The sequence below is a fragment of the Bos mutus genome, chromosome 1 (assembly GCF_027580195.1).
Source record: "Bos mutus isolate GX-2022 chromosome 1, NWIPB_WYAK_1.1, whole genome shotgun sequence".
Lineage (NCBI taxonomy): Eukaryota > Metazoa > Chordata > Mammalia > Artiodactyla > Bovidae > Bos > Bos mutus.
In genome coordinates this window covers 82,002,545-82,020,886 of record NC_091617.1, presented here as the reverse complement: position 1 = coordinate 82,020,886, position 18,342 = coordinate 82,002,545, and the positions used below count along the sequence as shown (strand labels likewise).

At 52.8% G+C, this 18,342-nt stretch overlaps 3 protein-coding genes across 5 annotated transcripts in view; 1 reads left to right on the top strand and 2 right to left on the bottom strand.

The window, feature by feature from the left end:
• Nucleotides 1-164: 164 nt before the first annotated feature.
• Nucleotides 165-5,483, bottom strand: ALG3 (ALG3 alpha-1,3- mannosyltransferase). Of its 2 annotated transcripts, none has more exons than XM_070372427.1 (9): nucleotides 5,271-5,483; nucleotides 3,329-3,428; nucleotides 3,088-3,235; nucleotides 2,818-2,978; nucleotides 2,215-2,335; nucleotides 1,578-1,783; nucleotides 1,360-1,436; nucleotides 629-771; nucleotides 165-486 (listed from the first exon to the last, which is right to left on the bottom strand). In XM_070372427.1, exons 1-9 carry the CDS (start codon nucleotides 5,464-5,466, stop codon nucleotides 184-186), a joined length of 1,455 nt encoding a protein of 484 aa, XP_070228528.1. In that variant the 5' UTR covers nucleotides 5,467-5,483; the 3' UTR covers nucleotides 165-183. The 2 variants fall into 2 exon arrangements, with proteins under 2 accessions (XP_070228528.1, XP_070228535.1); XM_070372434.1 differs by having other exon boundaries at nucleotides 629-774; nucleotides 1,361-1,436.
• Nucleotides 5,484-6,229: 746 nt separating this feature from the next.
• Nucleotides 6,230-18,342, top strand: part of ECE2 (endothelin converting enzyme 2) — a 32,659-nt gene continuing 20,546 nt past the window's right edge. Inside the window, exons 1-3 of one of the 2 annotated variants that reach the window (XM_070372398.1) lie at nucleotides 6,233-6,470; nucleotides 11,083-11,366; nucleotides 12,038-13,334. In XM_070372398.1, the coding sequence (XP_070228499.1) occupies nucleotides 6,275-6,470; nucleotides 11,083-11,366; nucleotides 12,038-12,325 (768 nt within the window). In that variant the 5' untranslated portion in view covers nucleotides 6,233-6,274 and the 3' untranslated portion in view covers nucleotides 12,326-13,334. Of the gene's footprint in view, nucleotides 6,471-11,082; nucleotides 11,367-12,037; nucleotides 13,335-18,342 lie in introns of those variants that run through there. The other variant, XM_070372408.1, reaches the window with a different exon arrangement.
• Nucleotides 13,462-15,213, bottom strand: CAMK2N2 (calcium/calmodulin dependent protein kinase II inhibitor 2). Its single transcript, XM_005909518.2, has 2 exons — nucleotides 14,843-15,213; nucleotides 13,462-13,945 (listed from the first exon to the last, which is right to left on the bottom strand). The coding sequence occupies exons 1-2, from the start codon at nucleotides 15,009-15,011 to the stop codon at nucleotides 13,875-13,877; spliced, it is 240 nt and encodes a 79-aa protein (XP_005909580.1). The 5' UTR covers nucleotides 15,012-15,213; the 3' UTR covers nucleotides 13,462-13,874.

Here is an 18,342-nt window from a genome sequence, read left to right as displayed (position 1 = left end):
TCTCATTCCCTCCACAGAATTCTCCTGCCCCCACAAAAAGTGCCTGCCTGTGCTCTCTCTCGCCCCTCCCACCCTCTACCCCTTCCCCTCTGAGCTCTGTGCAGTTGCAGCAGAAGGGGAGAGAGCCACAGCCCCCAGATCCTATGCAATAAAGTGCCTCTTGGGACTGTCTTAATGAGTTCTTTATCTGCCACGTGCCTGTCCCTGACAGCTTAGTCCAGGCACCTCCACGGAGGCTGCAGAGGAGACTTGGTTTATTGGGAAGGGCAGAGTCCATCCCCATCTGGGGTCCCGAGAATGGACTGGAAGAGAACAGCTGGGTCTCAGTGGGCTTTCTTGCTGTGCGGGATGGTCTTGGGGAAGGGCTGGGGGCCCAGCCAGAGCTGCAGCAGGATGACTGCATGGCATGCATGCAGAGCAGCAGAGCTGCAAGACGTGGATGGGTATGTGTTCCAGGAGAGCTCGATGAGCCCCAGCACCAGCAACCTAGAAAGAAGGAGAAGCTCTGGGTCTCATCCTGTCTCTAGACCTGCAGCTCTTCAGCTCCCCACTACCCCTCCACGGTCATGGCCTTGGGATGAGGAGCTTCCCACCCCTGTCCTCCCCCCAGGGTTGTCCCAGCCAGTACCTGAGCAAGTGAGTGAGCCAGCGGGCAGGCGTGGCCCACAGGAGGTAGGGCAGTGTGTGGAAATACCAAACGTAGAACTGGTAGTGAAGGGAGCGGCTGAAGCAGATGCCAATGAAGTTGGAGGTGAAGAGGGTAGAAACAATCTGTAGGCGGTGGTCAAGGCCAAGGGCAGGAGCAGAGGGGTAGGGAGATTTCAAAGCAGGGGGGACAAAAGTTTGGGGGGGTCTAACAGCACCTGGCTCTGTAGTTCCTAGATACATACTTTTGGGCAAATTTCTGAACCTCTTTGGACCTGTTCCTCAGTCTGTGTGGAGGCAATAAAATCTAGAGGTGTAAGGCCTAGGGAGCCATCATGACTCACTAGCTGTGTGACTTTGGCAAATTACTTAACCTTTTAAAGCCCTAATTTTGTCATTTGTAAAATGAGGATAAAACAGGGTTTCTTGTGAGCTTTAAACATACGTAAAGCTCTTAAGACAGCGCTAAGCAGAGGGTGCTCCCTCATAATGGTAACTCAATGATATTTAGAATTAAGAATAAAACACGCTTAAATATGTACAGTGCTCAGCACAGGGTTTGGTACAGAGTAGGAGTTCTATGAATGGACCCTGTAGCTATTACTGGAACCTCCTTTCCCTCTCCCAGAGCAGCAGCTGTCCAGGGTTAGTTGACCAGGACCCTGTCTGCACCTGGAGAGGGCAAGACTTACCTTCCCATGACTTAAAGGATATGGTTGGGTGTGAGGGGCTGGGGTGGAACCTTCCTTTTGGAGGGATCCTTCAGCAGCGACAGGATACCTTCCCCTGTCCTGGGGAGAAACCATTGAGACAACTTATCAAACCGCCATAGTGGGCCACACGGAGCTCAACGTGTCCCCAAGCAGCCCCTAAGGCCTAGGCCCTTCACTCTTTCCCCCATGTCTGCCCAAGGAACTGCCCCGCTTTCTCACCTGTGCCACCTGCAGAGCGCAAAGAGCAAGAGCACGGTGAGGTGGGCAGTCAACAGTGCCAGGTGGAAGGCACGATGCAGGAAGAGGGCCTCAGGGAGAAAGCGCCAGTTCACTGTCCATCGGAAGAGAAACTGGCGGCCAAGGTCAAAGGAGCGGGATAGGTAGCCGACGGGGTTCTTCAGCAGGAAGGGCAGCCCTAGCACCACCTGAGGATGAGTGTGACATCAGCAGAGCTGCCCAGGCTCAGCCTCAGCCTCATGCTAATCACTGAGGGGAGGGGAGATAGGGTATAGATCCCAGAGGTTCCCTAATTGCCACTAGGAATAGCAAGAAAGCCAGCCCACCCAGTCAGACCAAAATCTTGGGCCAAAAAGGCCAAGGAAGGACATAATAACAGTGCTTTATATTTAAATTCATCTAGTCATAAATGTGCACAGCTAGAACGGTTCTCTGAGACCATCTAATTCAACACCCTTGTTTTATAGCTAAAGAAACCAAAGTCTAGAGGTGATGGCTGTCCAGATCAGAATCAACTCCAAAACTGTCCCCTGGCTTTGAAGATGTCTCAAAAACGAAAGAAGTCCAGACAGAGTGGCCGCCACTTCATCAGAAAGGGGACAGGGTAGGGACGGAATACCTGAAGGACAGCACAGATGCCCAACTTGGGGAGGGCCCCACGGAGGCCAAATTTTGTGAGGAGAAGGAATAGTAATCCAGGGGCGAAGAGCAGCACACTCATCTTCACAGAGACTGCCAGGCTGGAGTGGATAGTGGGGAGGAAGAGTGAAGATCAGCTTCATCAGGGCCATGTACCCCTGACCATCACCACAGCAGCTCCCCGTTCCCTGCCAGCAAGCTCCAGGCAGAGGGTGAGCATTCATACTCAGAACCGCTGGAGGGGTTAAGGCAGCCTGGGAGGAGGCTGGGATAGGGAGCTGAATCATTGTCCCTACACTCAGACTGAGCCACAAATAATATACTGAGTACTTAGTAAGTGCAACTGACCAATTCCAACCACATAAGCAGCCTGGAGGAAACAGGATAGGAAGAGGGTGGTGTGTGTGTAGGCGCCTGGGGATGGAGACTTTCTACACATCCTGGACTCGCAGGATGTGAGTGTGGCCCTTAACTGACCTACACTGTCTGGCCACTCCCTTACTCCTGCTGCTGCAGAAAACTGGGGAGAAAATGATGGAAATACAGAAAATGAAAGAAGGGTCCACAAGGGAGGGGTGTTGACCTGAAACAGCAGCAGCCCCAGCTCCAGCGCTGGGCCAGCAGGAGGTTGACACTGAGGAAGAGCAGCACCATGGCCACTGGATCATTGAAGAGCCGCAGCACAAAGATGGAGTGGACACGATAAGAGGCACAGCACATGAAGAAAAAGACGAAGGGAGGTACCTGAGAGGTGGGCACAGTGGGGGACAAGGTCAGCGTACCAACCCTGAACCGTCCCCACTCCCCAGCCCTCGCAGTTTGGGGGCCCCTATTCCTGGTGGTGAGAACTCACCTTGCAGGTCTGGTGGTAAATCAAGAAGACAAGCAGCAAAGTGGCCAGGTAGAGCACAGCAAAGATGTGCTGGGCCATGCGGATGTCAGCACCTCGGTCAGTGGCATAGTAAAGCCCCATAAAGATGTACACGAAGCCAGCGGGGTACCTGGAAGAGAGGGAACATGAGTCCAGGTCAAGCTACTCAGCCTGGCATCCAGTCAACCCCTCCCATCCTCGCTGAACCTCCGATCCTACTCACACAAGAGGTCCAGTGTCACCTTGCAGTTGAGTGTAGTCATAGGTGCCATTGATGACGCCCTCTACCTCAGCCATGTAGGCTTTCCAGTCAATCTCTGTATCTGCAAAAGGACAGGATGGTGTGGTTACTTTGTGGTCCAGAATTGCTCTGCCTCACTCCATCAAAGCACAGAGTTCCAGCTCATTCTTGGGATTTCTATCATAATCCCTTCTCTAACTGATCTATTCTCTGCATGAACCCAAGTATCTCAAAATCAAACATGTCTGTAATGGAACTCAGAACTTTCCACTCCATATGTGGTCCCCTTCCTGGGTTCCATGAATGGCACCATTAACCTCTCACTTGCCCAAGTCACAAACCTGGGAAACATCCTTGATACTTCTCTTTCATTTCCAACCCTCAGTCACCAAGTCCTGCCTCTTCTTCATCCTAAATATCTGTCTCATCCTTCTCCGCTCAATTTGGGTGTAACAATCTCTAGCCTCAATGGTGCAATAGCTCCCTAATTAGGCTCCCAGCTTCCACTTTCCCTGCACTACATTTTATTGTCCACCCTGCAACCACAGAGCTCATCCTATAATAGAAACATCACATTTCTCTGCTTAAAACCCTTTAGTGATTCCCCAAGGCTCTTAGATAAAGACCAAGTTTTTTTATTATTCCCATTTTTAGAAGAGAAAATTATGAATTAACAAGGTTAAGTAACTAGCTCAAGATCAGTAAGCTAGGAAGGGAAGAGTTGAGATTGGCACATATGGAGCTCTAAATTCTTTTTCTTGAGCTCTAAATTCTTAATCACCATACTATCTCCTTAACACAGCTTAGAGATTCCTTCATGATGTGAAATCTCATCTCTTAGTACTACCCTCACTTGATTTCTGTGTTCCAACTCTAATTATTTCATTTCTTTAAAGGAAGTAGACTTTCTTTCAATGGGAGCTCTTTGGAACAAGATTCTCTCCTAGACTATAATCTGCCCCCTACCCCTTTCTCTCTTTCCTCAAGGAACTAGCTCTTATTGTTGGAAAAGGACTCTAGGAAGCCTTCTCTGACTCCTCAGGTCTGGCTGAAGTGCCCACCTTTGTCCATTATAGAACTTGGTCTAGTACCATTATGATGAATATAATGTAATGTAATTTTCTGTCAACTTATCTTTGTCCAGGTCCACATACACAAGTAGGAAATCTGTCTATCTTTTTCGCCACTATACCCTTGGCACCTAGTATGGTGTTAGCCATATAATAAGCACTCAGCAAATATGTAGTGAACTAAGTAAGCTTGAAATCCAGTGCTTTCTGCCTGGAAAGGAGTGACCAATAATGCCCAACTGACTGTAACAAAATGCTATCACAGAGAAAACACTTCGAGACCTCAGAATTCAACAGATGAGGAGACTGAGACCCAGCAAGGGATGTAACGTGTCCAAAGCCATAGAGACAAGCAGTTGCTGCTGCTGCTGCTAAGTCGCTTCAGTCGTGTCCGACTCTGTGCGACCCCATAGACGGCCTCCCACCAGGCTCCCCGGTCCCTGGGATTCTCCAGGCAAGAGCACTGGAGTGGGTTGCCATTTCCTTCTCCAATGCATGATACTGAAAAGTGAACGTGAAGTCGCTCAGTGGTGTCCGACTCTTAGCGACCTCATGGACTGCAGCCTACCAGGCTCCTCCGTCCATGGGATTTTCCAAGCAAGAGTACTGGAGTGGGGTGTCACTGCCTTCTCCGGAGACAAGCAGCAGCAGCCATTAATTTAGACCCAGGTTTTATGGGGGAGATTAAGATCGAGTTTGGTTTTCTGTGGAGCAGACTTTGGATTTGGGTAAAAGATATTGGTCTGCAATTGATGGCTGAGTGGATCAGGAGTCTGAGTTCCGAATGTGGGTCCCAGTTTTGATTGGGGGTTCGGTCTCCCTCCCCCTCCTCCCCTCCCCCTCGGCGCACTCACATGCCACCCTGTGAATGACCCAGAAGGTGATGCCCACCTCCGCCAGGCAGAGGCAGGCGGCCACCAGCAGCGTGTAGCGCGGTTCCAGCAGCAGTAGGCGCCGCTCTTGCCAGGCGCGCCGCAGCCACTGCCCGCACAGTCCTGCCGCTCGGGTTGCGGGACCTGCCCGGCCGCGTTTCCGCAGGCCTGCCGCCATCTTGCCGGTGCGCCGCTCTTGTGGGCCCGCTACCCCGGAAGCCCGACTCTTTGGTACTTAGGTTCCGCTCCCAGAGCCACGTGTCCCAATGGACTGAGCGCAGAGTTGTCTGAGTCCTTTTTTACGCCTCGAAAATTTCCTGCTTTCACATCTGTCTTCTCTGATGGAGTGCACACTCCATACGAGCAGGAATAGTCTTACTCCTCAGTACATACTTAGCCCTGGGCGCAAAGGCGCTAATGTGAATCGAACGTTTGCCCAGAAAAGTAACGTTACGTTTCTTTCTGACCGCGCCATGGTCTTCCGCACCTCACCTCCCCTGCCCAGCATAACACATCGCCCGTGTTGATATCTGCGTTCATGCCCGTCTTCCCTGGAGAGCAAGACCCGTGTTCGCTCTACTCCCGCCACCCCTCAGAGCCCTCCGGGTGCTCAAAACTGGGAAGAAATGAATCTTTTATTAACATTCAGGCTTCTTAATGGAGAGAGCTTGTCAAACTGGAAATGAGGTGGGTAGTGACGACCCGGAATGTGTGACACCATGAGTGTGACTCTCAGAAGTCAGTGAGCAGTGCATCCAGAGAATTCAGCGTATGGACGATACGACTTTCCCACCCGGAAGATTCTTTTCCGAACGCTTAGCAGAAGACGGAAGTTCCACGTGTTTATGTTGAGCAACTGCAGATGCCGGGCGGAGACACAAAGGCCACGCCTCCCACATGCCACCATTCTCATTGGCTACATTGGAGCACCACGCCCCGCCTAGAGGTGGGGGCCAGTTGCCCTCACTGTCCGGCAACCACAAGCAATGGCTTGTCTGGGGCCTTCCGCACAGGTGCCGGAGTTACCAGAGAAGAACTGCGGGTACCGCGAGGTCCAGTACTGGGACCAGCGATACCAGGGCGCTGCCGACTCTGCCCCCTACGAGTGGTTCGGAGACTTCTCTTGCTTCCGTGACCTCCTAGAGCCGGAGTTGCGGCCGTTGGACCGTATCCTCGTGCTAGGTAGGTAGTTGCGGGGCTGCCCAGTCCAGGTGGAGATGGTTGGACGGGCCCCGCCCCTTGCTCTGCCTGCCGCTCTCCGAGGACACTCCAGTCAGAAGTCAGGATCCAGTACCTTTAGAATCTCGGCAGTATTTCACCGGGGCAAACAGGAGCCAAGAGATTCTTAGTCCCGGGACCTTCAGGGGAAAGACAGTCTCTCTGAGTCTGAAGGTGGTAGGTAACCCATGACCCCGTTACGAACCCTGGGGAGGCCGCCTCGAGCACTGGCGAGTTCAGAGGACCTAGTTCAAGTCCCAGCGCTAGTTGACTGTGTGATTTAAGACAAATCATAAACTCTGAGCCCTGAATTCACTTCTAGGGACTGAGAATTCAAGTTGGATAAGGCACGTGCGTCCACCTTGAGCGGAATGCCTAGCGCTTTTCTGTTTGCGCCACTGGGTCATTGTCTCCTAGAGAGTTCTCTCTTGACTCCAGACTAACTGAAACTTGGTCCTCTGTCGTCCCGCTCCCCCTCTTCCTCCCCTGCGCCGTGTGTAGTGAGGATGAGGATAGCGCCCTCTGACGGGAGAGTGCAATCAAGATTGGTGTGATTCCCCAGAAGGGGTAGGGCTTCCCTGGTGACTCAGACAGTAAAGAATCCGCCTGCAATGTGGGAAACCTGGGTTCGATCCCTGGGTTGGGTAAATCCCCTGGAGGAGGGCCTGGCAACCCGCTTCAGTATTCTTGCCTGGAGAATCCCCATGGACAGAGGATCCTGGTGAGCTATAGTCCACAGGGTCTCAAAGAGTCGGACACGACTGAGAACAGGATGGGTCTCTGAGAGATCCAACTAACCCCAACCTTGGAATTCTCTTCCAACTGCCAGTCTTGAGGGCTCCAGTGAAGTTTGATTAAGTAACGGATTTCCTCCCAAAATCTTGATATTTTTAAAAGCATGTGTATGATTAAGTGAAATATTTCACATATGTGAGACATTTATATGTAATATATGTAAAGCATAAATAATAACTCGAATGTGTGTACATACCCTACTCAGTTTGAGAAATAGAGCATTCTTCAGACCAGAAAGTGCTTAAGAACTTGGACCCTGGAGGAGCCAATTATGTAGGGATCTTGGCACATGTAATCTTAGCTGTGGAATCATGAACAAAATCATGGAATCGTAGCTGTGGATCCTGGACAAAATACTTAAATTTATGTGCCTCCATTTTCTCAGCCTTAAAAAAAAAAAAAAAGTACATACTTACAGCTTTTAAGATGATTGAGTGAGTATGAAAGAAACCTAGAAAAATGCCCAACAAAATTAAGCCTTGTATATTCAATGTTTTCTGTGTGGGCCCCTAAAGCTCTTCCCCCCAGAGGTTAAAAACTCTCTTGAATTTTGTGGCTTTAAACCATTACATTTATTTATAGATTTAACATAGATCTATGTTTTTCAAGCTTTAGTGTAATAACCTGGAAAACTAGACCCACTTTGATTTTCTAATTCTAGGGATGGTCTAAGGCTGGTCCCAGGGATTTGTATTTTCAACAAGCCTGCAGGCTGATTCTCATGCTGGTGATTGGCAGAGAAACACTGCCTTAAATTCTGCCTTACTAGGAGGTATCCTTTTCTGGATAGAGGAGGGAAATGTCTAAAGATCAAAAAGAAAAACTTTCCAGACAGAATTCCTAAGATCTAAGAACAGGACCCACAGCTTGGGGAGTACCCTATGTCACATTTCACCTAACGAAACACATTGAACACCTGATGCTAGGGAATGTGGTGGGCCCTTCCTAATTTATTTAATTCTCATGACAATCCTTAGAAGTTAGCGAAAAATATTGAGACCTATTCTAGCTTCAGATCTGATCAGATCAGTTGCTCAGTCGTGTATGACTCTTTGTGACCCCATGAATCACAGCACGCCAGGCCTCCCTGTCTATCACCAACTCCCGGAGTTCTAGCTTAGGGTTCAGTAAATTTTTTCTGAAAACTGCCAAATAGTAAATATGTTAGGCTTTCCAGGCTATACAGTTGCTGCCACAACTGGAAAATGGTGATGGCTGCTGTAATAGTGTCTTCTCTATGGAGCTACTGGGAAAATAAACTGAGATAATCCTTATAAAGTACTTAGCGTGAGACCCAGTGTTCAAAAACTGTTAGCTATCATTATTATTATTGAAAACGGGAGTCAGAGAGGCACTTTCTCTGGGAATGCTCAGAGAAAGAGGACCTTGCCTGAAGACTTGTGTGTCTAGTCCCTATGGCTAGGTTCCTCATTGCTGATGAGTGTATGTGCTTGCCCAGTTTTGCTGTCATTATACTTCTCTGGTTCTCACTTCTTGCTTGACTCCAAGCTCTGTAGAATCTTTTGATTATATTTTTGTCTTAAGTGTGTATTTCCTATAGAGACACAAGGGACTGACCAGAGGATTGACTGTCCAGACCCCATGATGGCTATTTTTCCTGTTATTAATTAGTGAACTGGTATTCTGGTTTATACTTCAGTCGCTTGGTGTTGGGGATAGCATTCACATAGCTCTGGGCTCCCATATGATGCATTCTTGGATCTTGGATCCAGAGCTCTTTTTCCCTAAGGCCCCACCTAGGGAAACAGTAGCTGTTCCAAGCCTCATCTTAGTTGTTAGTCCCAAGTCACTGCTTTGTGGGCATAAAGTGGCTCTGTGATCAAGTTTTGTTTTCCCTCCATCTTTAATAAAGTTGTCTTGGAAGATGCCATTCCTGTACCAAAGGGGACAGTGGGTCTGTCCACAGTTTGACAGAGCACTGCAGGCATATGAGGTCAGGTGTTGGGTGATGAAGGCATTGTGGGTCAGAAAACTTAGTGGGATTTCAGCCTGAACTGAGTTAGGGTCTCCTGCTCAGTCACCCTCACCTCCTGTCCCAGAGCCTGTTGTGGTTCCAGTGTTGGGAGGTACACATTGGGTTTTCCTAGGCAAGACAGTACTCTTGTTTCCCAGAGTCTGAGGAACACAACAAGGGCAGCTGAGGACCAGTCAGCAGTATCTGGCATCTGTCCAGGTGCCAAGCTCTGCCTGCTAGATTAGGGCTATCCCAGCAGCTTATTTTGTGATCCTCTTAGGGAGGCAAATGGGGATTAAAGGCAATCTGATCCCAAGATCTGGGGATCCCCATGTGAGGCCACCAAGAACTGTCATCCAGGCCTGTTCTCGGTGATACTGACCACAAGAGGGCCTAGAAGAGGCTAAAAGATCTTTGAGGAAGACCATGCCCATTGGGCAGTAGGTCCACATCCACTCCTCTAACCTCCACCCTCCCTCCATCCCTTTGGGACTGCTTCCCAGAAACTTCCCACCAGAGTGTTATGATTCTTCAAGACTCTTGATTGGTTGTCAGTTCACCTGAACCTGTTAGCCCACCCACCTAAGGTGGGGACAGGGACTCTCCCATGTGCTCCTGCAGCCTGTCCCTATTGAAACACTCATCACATTATGAGGCAGTTGCCTGATTACACATCTGCTGCCCTCACCAGAGCATCAGCTCCTTAATGACAGGAGCTCTGTTCGTCAAGAGAACAACAATATGTGGTGCTCAAGTGTACATGAAGAAATTATTGGGTTGGCCAAAAAGTTCGTTTGGGTTTTCCTATAAGATGTTATGGAAAAACCCAAACAAACTTTCTGGCCAATCTAATATAGGCAGTCATCTCCACTGTGTGTCCCCACTTAAGTTTCCCCTTCTACTTGTTGATTCTGCCTTAGAAACCCAAGTAAGATAAAAACCCCTAACATGAAGTCTTCCCATGGTTGATGTCATCAGAGGAGAGATTAGGAATTAGGATAATAGTAGTGTTATCCTATTAATAATACTATATGCCAGTATTATCCCCGGGGCTTCCCTGGTAGCTCAGTTGGTAAAGAATCCACCTGCAATGCAGGAGACCCTGGTTCAATTCCTGGGTCGGGAAGATCCGCTGGAGAAGGGATAGGCTACCCACTCCAGTATTCTTGGGCTTCCCTTGTGGCTCAGCTGGTAAAGAATCTGCCTGCAATGCAGGAGACCTGGGTTTGATCCCTGGGTTGGGAAGATCCCCTGGAGAAGGGAAAGGCTACCTACTCCAGTATTCTGGCCTTGAGAATTCCATGGACTGTATAGGTCATGGGGTCACTAAGAGTCAGACATGACTGAGCAACTTTTATATTATAATATTGTCCCCATTCTGAGTCTGAGAAAACTGAAGTTGAGAGTTGAATGACTTACCAGGGCTGTATGACTGGGGATATCAGAACCCAAATCCTTGAACTTTTAAGTTCAGAGCTCCTACTCTTTGGGTGTTTTAGTTGTTAAATTTAGCCCATCACATCCTGTATGTAGGGTAGGTATTGTTGTCTTCATTTTTCTGGCAAGGAAATCCAAGTTCCTAGTATGTAAACAACTTGCCTTAGTCCACACAGCCAGGAGTGATAGAGCCAGGACATGTGCCCAGATCTGTACGACTCCTGGGCTCATGCTCTTGTACCATGCTGCTTCTCCCTCAGTACAGGAGCCTTTGGGCTTCAAGAAAACAGGCCAAGAGTGGATAGATAATTGCGGAGGTGAGAACCAAAGCTAACTAGACCTTTTGTCACCCACCCCTTCTCACCCCAGGCTGTGGAAACAGTGCCCTGAGCTACGAGCTATTCCTTGGGGGCTTCCCTGATGTGACCAGTGTGGACTACTCATCAGTAGTGGTGGCTGCCATGAGGGCTCGGTATGCCCACGTGCCCACGCTGCGATGGGAGACCATGGATGTGCGGGCACTGGGCTTCCCTAGTGGCTCTTTCGACGTGGTGCTTGAGAAGGGCACACTGGATGCCCTGTTGACTGGTGAACAGGATCCCTGGACTGTGTCCTCTGAAGGTGTCCACACTGTGGACCAGGTGCTAAATGAGGTGAGGGAGCAACAAGGGAAAGAGGGCTGTTCAAGAGCTGGGGAGGGTTTCCCTGGTAGTCCAGTGGTTAAGATTCCTCGCTTCCACTGAAGGGGGCATAGGTTTGATCCCTGGTTGGGGAGCTAAGACCCCACAGGCCACAAGGCCAAGAATAAATAAATAATTTTTTTTTTTTTTTTAAAGAGCTGGGGATGAAGGGTTAAGGTTTTAGGAGACTTGAAGAACTTAGAAGCCAGAGGAGGCATGGTTTGGAGCAAGTAGTGGGTCACCTTCAGGATTCTGGTTACCTGAAGGAAGAGGATGTTAAGCTGGGTCAAGATTATAGGGGGCTGGAGTGGGCAGGCTCCCAGAGGTTGAGGACTGGATACTGAGTTGCCACAGAGATGAGGTTGTGGCCAGACCCCAGATAGAGAAGGTCAGCAGTTGAGAGGAAAGCAGTGCCCCCTGCATCTGACATCATTCCCATGCTCCTACCTATCTAAGATGTAGCCTGACACCCATGGAACAGCCAGAGGCAGAGAGGGAGCCTCAGCCTTTTGCCATGGAAAGCCGTGAGCTACTGGATGCAGGGTAGAACCTGAGGTCTCACTGGGAGGGGATCTGGTGCAGTACTGACCTTTAAGAACCTGGAGGTGGGCTTCTCACCAATGGCTTCTCTATCTGCCTTGCAGGTGAGCCGAGTGCTGGTCCCTGCGGGTCGGTTCATCTCATTGACCTCTGCTGCCCCCCACTTTCGGACAAGACACTATGCTCAAGCTCATTATGGCTGGTCCTTGAGGCATGCAACCTATGGCAATGGTTTCCAGTTTCATTTCTACCTCATGCAGAAGGGCAAAGAGCTCAGTGTGGCTCAGCTGGCCGTTGGGGCACAGATCCTCTCACCCCCTAGACCTCCCACCCCACCCTGCTTCCTTCAGGACTCAGATCATGAGGACTTCCTCAGTGCCATTCAGCTGTGAGGCCATAAACATGGTCCTTCAGCCTCCCTTTCTGCTCCAGGCTCAAGTATTTGGTATTCCTGACTCAGGGTGGTCAAGTCCAAGGTGCTCACACCCCAGGGGCATCATGTCTAATATAGAGCTGATGGAAGCAACCCCACATGAAAAAAATACAGGTACAGACCTCTCTTGGATTCCCCAACTGCCTCCCCCACCATACTGAATCACCAGTAATTCATCTCCAGCACAACCCTTCTGCATGCCAGCCAGACTTGGACACTTACATCCCTGGGGCCTGCTACTGACCCCCATCCAACCTAGATTAATTGACAGAAGGCTGCAGACTTTGAATCTAGATTGCTTCTGACCCCAGCTCCAGCCCCAACTCTGGTGACCTATCCTGCTTAGGTTGTATTATTTACCCAAGGAGACCACGCTATTATGGTGTTTCCAGGCCAGACTGACCTGCCTTTTACTTGCCAACCCTTCTTTGCCAGTAACATGCACCTGAGATTCCCAAGTACCTTATCCCCTCCCTAAAAAGAACTGGAGCCATTTGGGGCTGACTTCTTAGCAAACCAAAGCAGCAGCTACACACACACACACACACACACAGGGAGGTCTGTGTTTATTCACACACTCCTGGTACAGTGAGGATGGAGGAACATTTACAAAGGACACCCCCAGGGGTTGAGAACATCTCCAGGGCCACAGGTGTCATCCAAAGATGCAGTGCAGCCCCTGTTTGGAATCCCAGGGGCAGGACGCAAAGGTCCAAGGTAAAATCAGACCTGGGCCCTTGGAAGGTGATACCTTGAGGGGAGGAGGTCTGCCAGAGAGCCGCCTGGAATCAGGCATGGGCAGACTGGTCATGTGATTGGTTACCATGTTGGGGGCTTGTCCCATCCCAGCCTCAACATCCATCCTTTCTGCCAGGCGCAGAAGAGCGTGGCCGAGACCGTGGGGGGCAGGGCATGAACCATGAGGGGAATTAGTAAACAAAGAGTCGGATATAAAAATACAAATGTGCTGAGGAAGTCCCTTAGAAAGAGGCTGAGGCTGGGGTCACGCCAGACAGGGGTAGGGGTGAGGGGCGGCTGGGCTCGGAGGGGTGGGAAGCTCATGCAAATACGCAGCCAAACATCCCTGGCTGCGCGCGAGGTCCGACACCGGCAGGCAGTCGGTTTGCAGACCAGACCTGCCGGAGAGGGGGCGGGGCAGGGGAGCCGTGCGGGAGGGGACGGGCCGGGGGTTGAGGGCCGCGGGTCTCTGTCCGTTCCGGTGTGCGGGGTGGGGCTGCGGCCCGAGGTTCTAAAGTGCAAGAGCGCGGCGGCGGGCTCCGGGCCGGTCCGCGCCGCCGCTACCGCCGCCGCCGTGGTGCTGAAGCGGACAGCTCCGGAGTGCCTGGCGGCGGCGGCGGCAGCGACTGCAACCCAAAGGCGGCGCGGCCCTGCAGTCCCCGCCCGCGGGCGCCTGGTCCGGGGCGGGGGGCGACGGCAGCCGCATCGCCGGCCCGCGCTCCTGGCCGCCGCGGGGCTGGGCCCGGAGCCTGCCGCCTGAGCCGGCGCGTCTACACTCCGGACGGCGGCTTCTCCCCCATCCCCTTCAGCACGTCGTCTATCCGGTCATCCTCGATCACCACTGCGCAGGGAGAAAGCGCGTCAGCCGCGCGGCCTCGGGGGGCAGCGGCGAAAATTGGGCCCCGGGTCCTCGCGCCCCACTCAGCTACTGCCCGTGGCCCAGAGACGCCCCTGGGATCACTGTGCTACAGTGCCCTGCCCATCTGCTCTTTCCTGCCGATTCAACCCAAGGCCGACCCCCAGCTCCCATAGACCCGCTCCTCTCTTTGCGGAGGAACGCCCCTCTTCCTAAGACTCCAGCCGTTCAACCTTCCAGTCCAAACCCTCCCGCCGCCTGAGCTCTCCTACTTCCGAGCTGATCGGAAAGCTTTTGCTCATGGGATCCCCCTCTTCCACCCTCCCTTCAACAGGATCCTCTCCTCAACCCGAATCTCCATCTATTCCAGCCCTCTCCCCAACCTAACCTTGTGGTTTCAACCCCTCTTCCGATCCGGGCACCAACAGAGCCCCTTCCCCATGCAAACAACCAGGACAACCGAACCCCCCGCCCCACTGCCAACTCTCCAATGGGCATCCCTCCCCTCGCGAAGATTCTTCCGTAGCATACACCGTCTCAGCGTTTTATCCTGTAGAAGCGGCCAGTCGCCCAACGTCCCCACTTCAGGCAGCCCCGAATGCCCTGGTCGGCCCCTCCCCCTCGCCCGTGTGCCAAGGCTCTACTTCCAGAGGTGGCGAGCATCGAATCCGGGGCACTGCGTTCCCAGGAGAGGGGAAGAGGGGGACACAACACTGCAGCAGGGACCACCCTCTACCCGCCACCCCCCGCCCCCGCCCCAACCGCGGCTGGCTGCGCTGGTCTGCGGCAAGAGCTGAGGGCGCTTGGCGGGGAACTGCAGCCGGGGGGCGCCCGGGGGAGGATTTCTGGGTCAAGCGGCGACTTCGGGTCCCGGCCGTGTACCTCTCTTGGCTCGGCCGATCTGGCCCAGCTTGGGGGGTCGCTTGGCTTGGTTGCCCGCGAAGAAGGAGTTGGTGTCCTGCAGGCGACAGCTGAAAGAGAGGTCAGAGCCCTCGGGGTCGGCGCCGAAGCGGCCCATCTTGTCCTCGCTGTAGGGCAGGATCTCGGACATGGCGGGCGCGGGACTGCGGCGGGGCGCGGGCGGCGGGCTAGCTGCCGGACCGGCCCTCGCTCAGCAGGGGAGCCGGCGGAAGGATGAAGTCATGCAGCATCCGGGGCTGCGGAGCCAAGCGGGGCCTCCTCCCCGCGCCTCCGCCTCCCCGGCCGCTGGGCAGGCGGCGGCGGCGGCGGTGGCGGCAGCGGGGACCGGGCGGGGGCGGTGCGCGGGGGGCGGGGGCGGCGGCAAGAGCGGAATGACGATGAGCGCCCGACTGCCGCAGAGCGGGGCGGGCGGGGCGCGGGGAAGGAGGGGCGGACAACCGGCCAGGGGTGGGAGGCAGGGAGGCGGGCCGGGGGTGGGGTGGGGTGTGTGTGTGTGTGTGTGTGTGTGTGTGTGTGTGTGTGTGTGTGTGCCTGGACCCGAGCGCCTCCGGCTTTCTGCGGAGATACGGGAGCGAAAATGGGGGGGGGGGGGGGCCTGCCATTGGCGGGAGTGGCGCCTGGGCGAACCGTACCGGCCACAACGGGTGCAGGATCTGGCGGGGAGAGGCGGGACTGGGGGGAAGGCAGGAGCGACCCCGGCATGCGAGGGGCGGGAGGAGAGTCTTGCACACAAGCTCTGAGATGCTTCTAGAGACACTGGGAATTGGGGAGCGGGTCGGGGCCGGAAGCAGGGCCAGCATTCGAAGCTGGGCGGACACCGGAAGCGTGGCGGGGGGAGAGTCGGATACGCGGGAAGGTGTGCGGGAACCTGCAGGACGCAGGAATAGCTCAGGCCAATGGGTGGTGTCCCCACTTTTGGCGCGCTCTCGTGTGGGATTGCTCTTCGGGTCTGAAACTGTTCATCTGGAGTCTGTTTCTGTGACCGCCTTCTGTTTCTGTCTGTGCCTATTTATTTGTCAGTCTAACTCGACGTCTCTGTGTCTCTGCCTTGGTGACCCATTTCTTTTTGTGTCGTAGTCTTTGTCTACGTCTCTCTTTTTTTAAATTTAAGCTATAATATTTTGAGAAAGACCTTTGCTTTACACAGCAGTAAAAAATTATGTATTGTACATGGCATGAGTATGTGACCAACTCTTTGCGACACCAGTGACTACTGTAGCCCGCCATGCTCCGTCCTTGTAATTTTTCAGGCAAGAATACTGGAGTGGGTTGCCATTTCCTACTCCAGGTGTCTACGTCTATCTCTTAAGTGTCTCTGTTCTTCTATATCCATGCTTGGGCTCTTGTGTGCCCCGGTGGTACTTGGGGGCCTCAGGAGCTGGGAGAACCGCAGGGCGCGGCGGGCGCTTTGAGCCCGAGTTTCGGCGCCAGCAACAGGGCTGGGGGTGCAGGTCTGCCTTGGTGCACGCGTGTCGGCCCAGTTACCGAGACTCCTCCAAGGAGAGAGCCGAGATTAGTGCGGAAACTCGGGCTCAAAGCGCGCGCTGCGCGCTGCGGTTCTCCTAGCCCCAGAGGCCCGCGCGCTGCGCTAGCAGTGTAGGAGGAATGAATGACGGCGTCGCGGGGGGGCGCGCTGGCTGCAGGTGACGCGGGGAAGCCCGGAGCGCCTGAGGACGCGACGCGCGCCGGTGAGTCCGGAGGTAGAAGGGGAGGGATAGAGGGCGTCTCCGCCCTGGGTGCTGGGGATCACGTGACAGTTCTCGTCGCACCGAAGACCACGCACCCTCTTCTCTCCCTCCTCTGGCCGTCAGCGGCGGCGTCACCTGCTTGCTGGCGGGCTGGGGCTCTGGCGCAATCTCTGGCCTTGGGGGAGGGAGGTGTCGCACATTCGGTGACAGTGACGACAGCGCTGATAAGGATAATAATCATCCGAATAATAATCATTAAGTCCATACTCAAGGCGAAGGGTTCTCTACCGTCGCCGAAGCCCATTTCCTCTCCCTCTAAATCACATAGCTGGTGAGGCGCCTAGTGCTGGGTCTTCTTCCTCCAACAATTGTTAGTTGCAAGGACACAAAGGCGAATGCCATCATGGCTGCTCTAGGACGAGGCTCGGGAGTGCCAGAATTGCCTCTGTACAGCCTCACTCAAGACCAAAGACCTGAATGAAATTAAAGTTGTTCAGTCGTGTCCTACTATTTGTGACCCCTATAGTCCATGGAGGAGAAGGCAATGGCACCCCACTCCAGTACTCTTGCCTGGAAAATCCCATGGACCGAGGAGCCTGGAAGGCTGCAGTCCATGGGGTCTCTAGAGTCGGACACGACTGAGCGACTTCACTTTCACTTTCACGCATTGGAGAAGGAAATGGCAACCCACTCCAGTGTTCTTGCCTGGAGAATCCCAGGGACGGGGGAGCCTGGTGAGAGCTTCCCTGGTGGCTCAGAAGGTAAAGTGTCTGCCTGCAAAGCAGGTTCGATTCCTGGGTCGGGAAGATCCCCTGGAGAAGGAAATGGCAATCCACTCCAGTACTCTTGCCTGGAAAATCCCATGGACGGAGGAGCCTGATAGGCTACAGTCCATGGGGTCGCAAAGAGTCAGACACGACTGAGCGACTTCACTTTCATAGTCCATGGGATTCTCCAGACCAGAATACTGGAGTGGGTAGACTCACTTCTCCAGGGATCTTCCCAACCTAGGGATTGAACCCAGGCCTCCCGAATTGCTGGTGGATTCTTTACCAGCTGAACCACCAGGGAAGCCACCTGTACAGCCTCACTCAAGACCAAAGACCAAAGGCCTGTCCCTATCAAACCCTCCTCTGCTGTGTCCTGGTCTCTGGGATGAGGGCTGGAGCTGGAGGTGGAAGCCCTGTTGGGTGAGCAGAGTTTCCAGACCTGGAAGGACAGGAGAAGCTGGAGCTCAGGGTTACTAGGGGAGAGGCCAAAGAATTCCATCCCTACTGGAGGTTGTTCAGCCCTGGGTTCCAATCCAAGCTCTACCACTTCCTATGTGACCTTGAGCAAATAGTTTTCTAATTGACCCCACAATTATTTTTTTTAAATTAGTGAATTGGTACTCGTAACATTTTAGGGAGATATGGAAAATCACACAAAATCTTTCATATATACCATTCCAATCTTTTTCTCATGTATTTGCATAACATGCATACATACTTCTCTGAGCCTCCATGTTCTAGTGTGAAGCCTAGAGATGATAGAGCCTACACTAACAGTTTTGTAGAAGAACTTGTTTTAAGGTGAAGTGACTTGTCTCAGGAGGTAATGCACTGCCCCTACCAAAAGTGATCAAGGGCCCATCTGGGTTCTTGCCAAGAATAAGATGAGAGCACTGGGTGGGGAATTGAAACATTTCTGGTTTCTCCTCTCAGAATGAGAAAGAATGGAGGAATAGCAATTTTGGAGTTTATTTGGTTAGTTCCTTCTTAAATAATCTTACTT